Raw genomic sequence first — 12,296 nt, forward strand, 5'->3', positions numbered from 1 at the left:
TCTAGAAAGGATTGAGGCAAGAGGAAGCCCACCACCCATCACACGCCAAAGGAAGACCTTACATTTGTACAATCTTGTTGAGCCAACCCTCCATGGTAACCATTTTCCACCAAACGTGAGATTCATGCAAAGCCCCACACAGCGCTCTCTCTCTCTCTCTCTCTCTCTCTCTCTCTCTCACATATCACAGCAGCCTTCTTTGAGCTCCTCCAAGAAGAAACTGGAGAATATGGTTGGCTTCCCAATGAGCTCGTGTTTGAAAGAATAATTCAATGTTGTAAATATCATCATTGCTCTCCTTCCACTGCATATGCAAGCCTGGGAAACCCTCTCCTCCGAGGTGTCCAAGCTCTACAACTCCATCAATGAGAATTCTCGTCAGACCATGTCTTGGGGCTGTCAACATCAGAGTAAGGAACAGCCCCTGCTTGCCTGCAACCTGGTAATAGAGATTGTGGCATTGATATGGTCCTGATTCATGGGGGAAATGTGTGCGCACGCATGCATGTGTGTGATCTGTGCGCAAACGGGAAGGAAACCATCTCCCATAAGGATTCTAGAAAGGGGGTTGCAGAGATCATAGGGGTGATAGGCACGTGTGTTCTTTTAAAAAGTAGGCTGAATCAGACATTCAGGAACCGACTTCAAGGACTAGCAATCAAGCAACCTAATTTAACTGAACAGTTGAAAAAGACCAACATACTAACTTTGATTTCAATCACCACATACTTTCAAAGCCAGTTGGTAAGATATAATATTGGGAGACCACTTCGAAATGGGTAAAAATACAATATATGATGGCCTAGAAAGATGGGGTGAACAATCAAAGGTGACAAGCAGCATGTACAGAGGACAGACCACATGCAATTACATTATCGCTTTTTCCGACTGCCAGCTTTTGAACGGCCACTCTGTCTAGGGGTAGATGTCGCAGGCAATGCAAAAACAGCCCCATCTTTTATCTCTGAAGATCCACTGGCTTCCAAAGTTTTCTGTGCTTCAATGTAAACCATGAAGTCCCGGACCTGTTCATTCCACAGAAGCCTCAAATGAGAGAGAAACACAGAAAATGGAACATAATTGGAAGTTGGGTGAGTGGCAAAAAACGTGCCTGCTCTTCTAGCTCTGCAATGCGTTCATCACGCTCCTTAATGGCAGCTTTCCCCCTGTAAAATCAAATCAAAAAGTCAATTAACAATCTGCATGATCAGTGCCTTTGACTCCATATATACACTACTTATGAGAAATACCTAGCTTCAGCTTCTTGAATTGCCTTTTTCCAGCCTTCTTGATTTGCTTTCATCGATTCATTGACCTACATATACAGAGCCAAAAAGTTATCACAAAATCCAAAACAGCAAAACTGATTTTATTTTTTTTTTTAAGAGAGCAGACTCTTACCTGCTCAAGAAACCTCTTTTCTTTCTCAACTTTATCAAGCTTAGCTTGGAGCTTCTGTAACTTCAGGCTGACCACCTTCTCCACAGCTTGAGAAATGGCTGCATCCTTCTCTTGTTTTGCTTCAGAAAGCAGACCTTCAAAATACTGGAGACACCCAAACCAGAGCTGTTCAACTTGTCATCAAATAACAAAAACAAGACTAATGAGAATAACAATTTCCCTGCTCACCTGTCTTTGGTTATCCAGCTGGCTTGTGAGAAGTTGATTATACTCAGCTGCTATCTTACAACAATAAACACCACATAAAAGACGCATTCTCAACATTCATTGATATCAGCTTGAGAGGAAAAAAAAATCAGTTAAAGGCATATGAAGCCCAACCCCCAACAAAGAACCACAAAATCTTGTCTAAACAAACAAAAAGACAATAAACAAATTTTAAAAGAAGGAAACAAGAAATAAATCCTGCTACATATGTCACTACCTAGAGACAAAAATTGGAGCATTAAATAGTAGCCACGATATGGCTCATCTTTGGTCGTGCATGTCGCTCTGTGGATTTGGATCTACCTGCTACACTGGTGCAGCTTCCCAGATGCAAATTGTATTTTGATATGCTATGCGATGAGGGAGGGAGAGAGACTTTATCTAGGAGCATCTATTTGAGCTACTTGCTATCTCAGATAAGAATATCCATCCAGACATGATCTGTAACACTTCGATTTGTTAGTTTCTTTGTGACTCCTTAGACTTCCTTTACTAATCTTTTCAAAATCTAAGTATTACTGATATGACCTTTACGCAATCTGTACTGGGGCTAACGAGATTTCATTCGAACGGGAACATGATATACATTAGGGTGATGGATCAGAATATGCCAGAGTCTCAATCTTCCAGAAGACTTCTCTTCTCTATCCCTATAAGAGGTGTACATTCCTCCACAGATAGAAAATACAAAAGTCCCCTTTCTTCCTAGTAATAAGGATGCACACACCTATTACCAAACAAAATATGCCCTATTCACATTTGAAGTGGTGTCCCAAGGTGTTGAATTATGTTTTCTCATCCTTAGGTCCAACTGAAATGAATGAGACACTAAACCTCTGGTTAATATTTAAGTCATCAACTCAGAAAATTGTACAATGGACAACCAAGTTATTCCCAGTCAATGTAGCACATCCACGGCCTTTCTCAGTCAATGTAGCACATCCACAGCCTTTCTCATGCAAATGTAGCTGTAATCTCACAGCTGAAACTACTCAGACACAACTTCCATACATCATATGCAGCCTTCATTATATACTACATGGTGCAAGTCATTTAAACAAGTTTGTGCCTATTTCAAACAAGCATCCATACCAAACTTTGGTTCAATCAAAATCTAATATCAACTACTAGTTCACAAATTAACAATACAAGAAGTTCCTACAATTCAAGGTCTGTACAAACTTACTGCATCCATCTTACTGTTGAATAATGCTTCATCCATTCCAGAGTGATGACTGCACTCACAACTCCCGCATTCATCACTGTCCCTTCTACAAGGTGCATTTAGCTCTACAAGTTTTCCATCCGTCTTAGACTGTATTAAACGATGGACATATCCATCACCAACATAGTCCCAGACACGTTGAGTTTCAACTTCAAGAGAATAACAATGCTGGCTTTCTTTCCAATGCCTAATAGCATGTCCTTGCTGATACCTGTAAAAGTAAGCTTCAAGGTGACAATGAATGCAGGTATGACTAGATGAGAAGAAATTCAGGAAAATGGTAGCAAATACAAGTACCTTCCACAGCCTACAAAGCCACAGATCACACAAATCCAAAGATTCTCAGATGTAGAGCATACGGTACATGTTGATTTTTCTGGTTGTTCCTGGCAATACCGGCAAACCTGCAAGCCAAAACACGGATTGCTTAATTCAACATCATGAGATCCTAACACACGCTCATAAGTTTTAGACAACGAAGAACTCCAGACCGGACAAGATGAGTCAGCCCATTTCGAGATGCACGAACTATGAAATGAATGGTTGCAGACCGTTGTCATGATCCCACTTATGTGGTCATCCAGCCTTTCTGTGAGAAAAATTAGAAAAATTTAGAAAAAATAGGGCTAATAAAAAGGAACTTGAAACAAAAGCAGATCTTACTGACCTAAACAGACAGGACAAGTGGGAAGCTCTGTCAAACCAGTGGGAGGACTAGAAGCTTCCTCTCCTGAGTTTGTGTACTGCACATCTGCAGTAAAAAGAACATGACAAATTTCCTCCTGCAAGTGACAAGTAACTGCTTAAATAAACCTTCATCTAATGCGGCCTTACCACAGAAAAAAAGGAGACTAAAGTACCTCAAGGGAGGAAAATGGTTTCCCATTAAAATGCCTGAAAAAGTCATCAGCTGAGGTTTGACAGTCAAATTTCATGAGGGCACTATATCTGTCACTGACCCCATCATTTCTGTGCAACCAAGACAAAAGATTAGAACAGAGCACAACTAGCCAACAGAGTGCAATATTCCCTAGATAGAGATGTGAAAAATCACCTTACAATTCGCATTTCCTTTATATTTTGCAGAAATGCACCAGTGAATTGACAGAACTCTGCACCAGTCATGTAATTAGGAATAGCAAGTACACAAACGTGTTCACTGCGGCCAGCCTGTAAAGCTCAATCAGTAGGATAAGAGCAGAAAATGACCAAACAAATGGACTCTATTGATTTGTATAAGCCTGGGAAATCGAGCAACAAATAGCTAGTTTCATATCAATTAACAAGTGACTAGCTTAAATGACTGAATTCATTTAAATGACTAGCTTAAATGACTGAATTCATTTGCACAATATAAGATGCACGATGTGCTCTCAAAAGTGCACGGCGGCATTGCTTGGAGGGCACTTCAGCGGAGACATGACAGCACGAAAAGTGTTGCAGTCTCAACTGTGGTGGCCCACACTTTTCCGCGACGCAACACGATTTGTCAAGCACTGTGACGAGTGTCAGCGGACAAAGGTCCCAATTCGCTCAAATGGAATTAACCCCAGTTATTGCTCAACAACCCTTTGAAAAATGGGGAATTGATTTCATTGGACCCATCAATCCTGCGGCATAGTATTCGCAGGCCAAGTACATCATTGTGGCCACGGATTACCTCACTAAATGGGCAGAAGTGCGAGTAACACGAAAAAATGACGCTAGAACGACGGCTAAGTTCTTATGGGAGTCCATAGGCCCCACATTGGGCTTTTGCAATCCATGAAGGGCTAACCAACATGTTTAGTGAATACCACATCTCTACTAACAAAATCTTGTTGGTGGAGGATTGGTACAAGTGATGCCCTTTACTTTCTACACTATAACTATACAAGTACCCTTCGATGGATGTGACACACATGGGCCCACAAACATCATAAAGCTCTGATACCATGTTGGAAGAGAGGGAGAGAGACAGAGTGGAGCGGAAGATGAGTCTCAGCTCATTGTTATTCTTCTTTCATTATTTTTTTTTCCCAAGAAAAGAGAATTCTATTAATAACACCTCAGAGAAAGTCCCCCTAAGGTAAATACAAAGTGCAAGAAACTCTGTGAAGAGTAACTAAGTACATCATAGATACAATGGTTGTGTAAACAACCAATCTGGTGGGCTAAGGTGCCAGACCATCTAAGGGATAGTGTTAAAGGTGTCTAAATCCCAAATCCTCAGGAAAGCCTCTCTTTTCTTCCTCATCCTCTCAGAGCTGCCCTGCAACCTCTCCCATCTCCCACGGAGAGTATGGACTATCTCTGTCCAAATCCTCAATAAAGACTCCCAGTGGGTATATCCTGGGTGTTTCGGGGCTACTGAAACGGACCAGCCACTTCGGACCGAAATGGAAACGGAAAACCAGTGTTTCGGCATCTTGTGGTCTGTTTCGGGGCAGTCCAGCTCCTACCTCCTCCTCCTCCTCCTCCTCCTCCTTCTTCCCATTACCTAAAGGCTAATCAATCATGGCACCAGATCCATATTGGAGGCACGTCACTCCAATCAAGGGATACAAGGGCTCCGACGAATGAAAGAAGTGGCGGTGCAACTATTGTGGATTGGAGAAATCGGGGAGCGTAACATGCATAAAAGACCACTTGGCATGCGTTCCCAACAAAGACATCGGGCCTTGTTGTCCAGACTACAATTGCCAGTTGTTCATTGATGTTGATACTTATTACTCAATAGTTACTAGAGTCTAGAGACTAGCACACAGTGCTTAGTGCTCATTGGACTTTGGAGTTTTGACAGATTATTCACATGACGCAGCTACATGTATCATTGTATCTTGATTTCACTTATTATGCATCTTGATTCTTATTTCATTGTTCTTGATGTTAGTCTTCATTGCTCTTTAGATCATAGATGATTCATGAGTCATAAATTATAATTCGTTTTGTTGCCTTAAGTTTTGAAAATTAAGTCTCAATTGTGTTAAGTTGTCTTAAGTTTCAACCATTGAGTCTTGACTCTTCAATCTTCACTCATGAGTCATGACATATGTAATGAATCATAATTTCAATCATATGACATGAAGACTTAAAGTTTTGATTGAAATTTGGATACATGTTGTTGTAGGCATTGATATATTTACATACCCACGTAATACTATATTTATTTTAGTGTACAATCTAAAACGCCATTTCTCCGTTTCCAAAATTTGCCCGAAACTCTGGTCTGAACACAATATTTTTACGTCTTAGACGAAGCAAACTACCATAGCTAAGATGACCAAACCAAGCATGTACAATGGGGACGTGAAATTTTAAGATGCTTTAATCTTGCAGATAACATTTGATTAAGTTATTAATCAAATGTGCAAGGTTGTTTAGCACATGTGATGTGAGAGTGCGCTGCGGAAGAGGAAATACGAACACGGAGGGAGAGAGAGAGAGAAAGCAGAAAATAAGGAAGAGAAATCTGCACTGACTGAAATGAATGCTGAATACACTGAAATGGACTGATCAGTCCCTGCACGCAGCCCACAGCGTCAGTGAGGGCACCAGATCAGGCTGATGATGACGGCAGCACCACCACGGGGGAGAAGGAGTGTCGGAATCTGCAAGAAGACAAGTGACCAAGTGGGGAGGGGGGCTGCCTATAAATAGGCAACGGACAAACCCTAACCCTAACCCTAAAATGGACGCAAACCCTAAAATGGGTGCAAACCCTAAAATGCCCTAAAATGGGTACCCCACAACAGTGACCAAAAAAGTGGCCGGGCAGCCAGTGGCTGCCCACTAAAAGAGGCCAAAAAGAAATACACAACCTAAGATAGCCAGTCGAGAGTGACTAGCCTCCCCCATCATAACACATGACAGACATGTCAGAGCTCCTAATGTCCTCGTCTGACTCAGACTGAGGCTCACAGGCAGGAGATGACAAGGCATGACAAACATGACTGCTAACACCCCCTCTCAGATCCTGGATGTGGCTGAACGCCAAGGGAGAAACAGATCCTGGGGCGGCAAGAGGAATGCCAATGTTGATGAAGTCCGTCGATGTAGACTGCCGCTGAAGGAGCTCCTCACGATCCTGGGAATCCCCCTCTAAAACACTAGGGGCCAGGGAATCCACAGCCGCATCACCGAGATCGTCCCCCTCTGAAAGGGATGGGGGGTACGAGGGAACCACCGGAGGAGAAGGTGGGGGATGGGAAGGAACCTGTGGAATAGAAGGTGCACAAGCGGGAACGGGTGTAGCAATAGACTGCCGCGGAGGACCCTGTATCAAAGAAGGGGAATGGAGTCTGTAAAGCCCGCTCTCCTGCCAACCTGTAGATAAGACAGCTCCTGTAAAAGAATCCTCAATAACAACGGCATGCTCGGTGAAGATCACTCGTGTGCCAAGCCTCGTAAGGCCATAAACTGAGAGGAGGGAAAGGCCCAAATCCGGAACATGTAGGGCCTGTGAAAAGGAGCTCGAAGGTCGGGCGGTAAACAAAGGCAATGTGCCAACACCACTAATAGGCACCGATAAAATGTCACCAACAGTGACTGAACCCTCTGATGGACGGAGATCCTGTAACAAATCACCTCGGGGAGTCATATGACTCGAAGCACCACTGTCCACTAACCAAGGCTGCGCAGAAGACACTGCAGCCACGGAAGAAGAAGGATCCTCCTCCAAAGCATGGATATGAAGGAACACTGACTCATGGGTAACAGCTGGTGTAGAGGTAGAAGAAGGCTCCGATATAGATCCAGCCTTCGCTCCCGGACGAAGGTGAGGGTACTTCTTCCAGCATTTCTCCTCGGGATGTGTCCCTTTCCCACAGTGTGGGTACTTCAGGCTCTCTGAATCTGAGTCAGAGCCTGAAGAACTGTCCTTCTTCTTAGCCTTTGACTTCTGCTTCTTCTTCTGTCCTCCCGAACCTGCAACAAAGGCTCTAGTGGAGTCGGATCCACTAGCACTGACCTCTCTGAGTCGCTCGTCATGCTCCAAGACAAGCGGGGATAGCTCCTCCCATAGAAGCTTCTCACGGGTCCTCGATGTAAGAAGGCTGGTGTAGAAGACATCAAACCGAGGCGATGGCAGTTGAGTCAAAAGAATCATAGCCATGTCTTCAGAAGATATCGTCCGACCGAGGGATGCAAGCTCATCCCTCATATCCTGTAATCGGTTGATGTGGTCCTTCATGGAAGGACTATCATCAATAGCGAGCATCCGCAACTTCTTTTCGAGAGATATCCGGTGGGCAAACGTCTTCTGTTGATAGAGAGACGCGAGCTTTCTCCACACATCTGCTGCAGTCTTCAACCTGTGAACATGAACAAGGACAGAATCCTGCAAACTCAGAAAGAGGAAAGATCTGGCTCTAGAATTGAGCCGATCCCATAATGCTGCACGATCCATAGATGTCCCATCTAAGGGATCCACCTTAGGCCGGAGAATAGGAACAGAAACAAGCTTCCAAAGATCGAAGGAGTCCAAGATACACTCCACCTTGCAGGACCATAGAGAAAAGTTGGAGCCATCCAACCAGTCCTCTTTGGGCAGCTGAGGAAGTACGGGTACCTGTACAGGGGGTACCAAAGGCTGCATCTTCGGCCCACTGGAAGGGGCTTGCCGAGATACATGAATAGAAGGGGGACGGGAAAGAGGAATAGACTCCGGACGACGGTCCTCGTGATAGAAATCACGCCTCCGTCCAGATGAGTGTCGAGACAAAAGCTCGTCATCTGAGTCATCAAAGCCCGTAAACTGATGAGAAGACATCTTCCAATCTGCAAAACACCAAAACACAACAAGGGAAGGTTGCTGGTGCCGAAACACAAACACCAGAGGCTCCTGAGCTGGCCGCCTTGCACAGAACGCAAGGATGATGTCAAACGCAAATGCTAACGATGCAATCACCACAGAAAAACAGCCTCCAGCCTCAAAACGCCAGTAAGGAAGATGTCGCCCAGCTGTTGGGGAGGCCGCCTGGCTGAAAACGCAAGCAGGAAGAGGTCGTTGATGACGTGGCAGCCACTGGAGAAGGCGCCAGCAGCAAACGCAAATATTTGGGACCTCCTGGAAGGGCCGCCTTGGCTGTTGGGGATGACGCCAGCAGCAAACGCAAAGATGTGACACCAAAACAGGCCGCCTTGATCAAGAAGATGGTGCAGAAGGTGACGCCTCAGCTGTTGGAGACGTCTTGACCAGCAAACGCAAAGTTGTGGGTGTTCTCCCGCGTAAATCTCAGCTCCGTGTACTCTCCTTCGGCTCTGATACCATGTGAGAGTGCGCTGCGGAAGAGGAAATACGAACACGGAGGGAGAGAGAGAGAGAAAGCAGAAAATAAGGAAGAGAAATCTGCACTGACTGAAATGAATGCTGAATACATTGAAATGGACTGATCAGTCCCTGCACGCAGCCCACAGCGTCAGTGAGGGCACCAGATCAGGCTGATGATGATGGCAGCACCACCACGGGGGAGGAGTGTCGGAATCTGCAATAAGACAAGTGACCAAGTGGGGAGGGGGGCTGCCTATAAATAGGCAACGAACAAACCCTAACCCTAACCCTAAAATGGGCGCAAACCCTAAAATGGGCGCAAACCCTAAAATGCCCTAAAATGGGCGCCCCACAACAGTGACCAAAAAAGTGGCTGGGCAGCCAGTGGCTGCCCACTAAAAGAGGCCGAAAAGAAATACACAACCTAAGATAGCCAGTCAAGAGTGACTAGCCTCCCCCATCATAACACATGACAGACATGTCAGAGCTCCTAATGTCCTCGTCTGACTCAGACTGAGGCTCACAGGCAGGAGATGGCAAGGCATGACAAACATGACTGCTAACATGTGATACATATGGCAGCTATTACATTGGGGACCACTCTAGGTTGCAAATGGCCTAGCCACTTTAATTATGGATTGGCACATTTAATTTTGGGCAAGGTCAGAGGGCTGAAATTAATTTCCATGATTATTTGATTGTGAAAATTAATTAAATGACTAAATAATGCTGAAAAATGGATTTAGAAGGCTACCACTTGGTAAAAATACCCATGCAAACTGAGAAAACGTGTTGGGGTTGGGTCTCAGCCAGTCAATCAGTTTACAGCTTGGAAGTGGGAGAGAGAGAGCTGTTGGTCCATTTTCTGATCAAAGAACACAAAAGACAATCATTTGGGAGCCTCAGCAAGCAAGGGACAGTAAGGAGTTACCTTCCAAGGGTTGGCAATAGTACTGTTGATCAGGTGACAACATTTTGGAGGTATCTGGCAATAGGTGCTTGCATTAAATGCAAGCTGGAGCAAGTAACAGGCAGAATTTATGGTTTTTCTCCCTTGTCTTGGCTTTCTCTCAACTTCTCCAACCCATTCTCAGGAAATCTCAGTATTTCTCAGCTATTTTGGCCAGATCTCAACCGAATTTGGTGGACAACAAATAGATATTTGCTGTAAATCCTAAATTTTTGCAAAAATTAGGGTTTGATATCCACCTCGAGACCCGTGCCAATTGGTGAAGGCATTGTACATTGAATTCAACACCTAAAATTTGTATAATTGTCAGGGAATTCAGATGCGAATCCATTCATTGTAATTTGGGGTAATATTTGGCCAATTGGTGGTTTCATTTGTGCAAGTCCTCGCTGAAAAATCAAAGGGCAATTGGCCCGATTTGATTGCTAATTGTTGCTACAGCAAAGAGGCTTTTTGGAAACAGCAAAGGAGATTGTGAATGTCAACTTGTACTCATTTCCTTAGCAATCAAGTTAAAGAAATACCGAAAGGGGCACCAGCTTTGGGGCCAACAAGGTGTCCAATGTTCACACATACAACTGATCCCCCCTCTTGTACATTTGCATATGGTACAAACAAGTCACGAAAGGACATTATGTGCTTGAAAGTGCCACTATCAAAATACCAAGTGCTACAATTTTCAGCAATTGAAAGACCATGCTCATGTAAAGAAGAATTATATGAACAACACAACAAAGGCATAAGACTAACCAATGTCCAAGCATAACAAATGTGTGCAATAATGGAAATCTAACCAATACTTTGAATGGCATACAAAGCATTGTTTGCACATACAATTGATCCCCCCCTCTTGTACATTTGCATATGGTACAAACAAGTCACGAAAGGGCATTATGTGCTTAAAAGTGCCACTGTCAAAATACCAAGTACTGCAATTTTCAGCGACTAAAAGACCGTGCTCATGTAAAGAAGGATTATATAAACAACACAACAAAGGCATAAGACTAACCAATGTCCAAGCTTGCAAAATGTGTAATTGCATCCTTTGCATTTGCTGAATTTTTAGCAACACTCATGCCCGATTGTTTCTTCTTTTCACTTGCCATTCTCTTTATGCATTCTTCAATTACATACCCCTTCTTCCTACAATAATTGCACCTCTTTTTCTTAGCGCCATCATCCTTGGTGCTGGAGGAGTCCATAGAAAAAGCTATTTTGCCTTTACCTTTGGAGTTAGAGGGCTACCATAACTTCCCTTTGTTGCAATGGCCGGCTGCAAATGCTTGATTATCCATACTTATATTAGAGCAATTCAACCTTGATTTCTCTTCTTGCAACAGTAATGATACCAATGCATCAAATGTGTAAGCATTAGCATCTCCTTCTGCAAGTTAATGGAGTGTAGTGACAAAACTCTGATAAGTATTGAGTAGACCAACTAAGACCGTAGATACAAGAGATACATTAAGAATGATTTCATCAATGTTAGCAAGCTGCTCAATAATGTCCTTGACACGTGTAATGTAGACATCCACAAAATCACCTTCTGCCACGTGCTCCATCTCAAGCTGCTTATGCAAGTAGGCTACACAAGCCTCATTGCACACCTAATACACTAAGGCAAGGTTATCCCAAGCATCCTTAGCCATTGTGCATGATCGAATATGTAGGATAACCAGGCTCTAAGTGCAATCAAAGCATCAACTTGGGCATCACACCCATCCCATCTCAACTAATTTGCTATGAAAGGTACACGAGGAGCTAGAGCTAAAGATCCATTAGTGATTGTGAATGAGCCAAAAAATTTTGTGACATTTTGCATAACACGACCTATAGGCCTAACTTTTGAACCAGATATATAACCCCAAAGCTGCTTGGCAAGAAGTACATGTTTCATCATGTATGCCCACATGAAATAATTAGTGCCATCTAATTTTTCTAGATCCCCAAACACATTGAGCAAATCATTTCACATGTAACTAGCTGCTGTCCCAAGTAAAAAGGCAATTGCAGCAAAAAAATAAAGCAAAGAAAATACCAAAAACTTACAATATTTCAAAAAATTGATGGCGTCGATGAAGAATTTGCATAGCTGAAAGGGCTCCAATGTGCGCATATGTTAATGTAGAAGGTATAATTGGCCTCAATGTCAATGAATTTGGGAAAATTTTGCAAAAACCCCG

At 43.5% G+C, this 12,296-nt stretch overlaps 1 protein-coding gene across 4 annotated transcripts in view; it reads right to left on the reverse strand.

Annotated features, from left to right (window-relative positions):
* Nucleotides 1-674: 674 nt before the first annotated feature.
* BRIZ2 (zinc finger (C3HC4-type RING finger) family protein) overlaps nucleotides 675-12,296 on the reverse strand; it is a 52,501-nt gene continuing 40,879 nt past the window's right edge. For 2 of the 4 annotated variants that reach the window (XM_087693347.1, XM_087693346.1), the window contains 11 exons: nucleotides 3,948-4,063; nucleotides 3,754-3,862; nucleotides 3,561-3,675; nucleotides 3,385-3,482; nucleotides 3,191-3,297; nucleotides 2,855-3,104; nucleotides 1,630-1,683; nucleotides 1,402-1,545; nucleotides 1,251-1,315; nucleotides 1,112-1,166; nucleotides 676-1,025 (listed from right to left, as the gene is read on the reverse strand). In XM_087693347.1, the coding sequence (XP_087549473.1) occupies nucleotides 873-1,025; nucleotides 1,112-1,166; nucleotides 1,251-1,315; nucleotides 1,402-1,545; nucleotides 1,630-1,683; nucleotides 2,855-3,104; nucleotides 3,191-3,297; nucleotides 3,385-3,482; nucleotides 3,561-3,675; nucleotides 3,754-3,862; nucleotides 3,948-4,063 (1,266 nt within the window). In that variant the 3' untranslated portion in view covers nucleotides 676-872. Of the gene's footprint in view, nucleotides 1,026-1,111; nucleotides 1,167-1,250; nucleotides 1,316-1,401; nucleotides 1,546-1,629; nucleotides 1,684-2,854; nucleotides 3,105-3,190; nucleotides 3,298-3,384; nucleotides 3,483-3,560; nucleotides 3,676-3,753; nucleotides 3,863-3,947; nucleotides 4,064-12,296 lie in introns of all 4 variants that reach the window. The other 2 variants (XM_087693348.1, XM_087693350.1) reach the window with 2 other exon arrangements.

This window comes from Lygodium microphyllum, chromosome 14 (assembly GCF_053477565.2).
Source record: "Lygodium microphyllum isolate KBCC chromosome 14, Lygodium_microphyllum_v1.1.10, whole genome shotgun sequence".
In the NCBI taxonomy this organism is placed as follows: domain Eukaryota; kingdom Viridiplantae; phylum Streptophyta; class Polypodiopsida; order Schizaeales; family Lygodiaceae; genus Lygodium; species Lygodium microphyllum.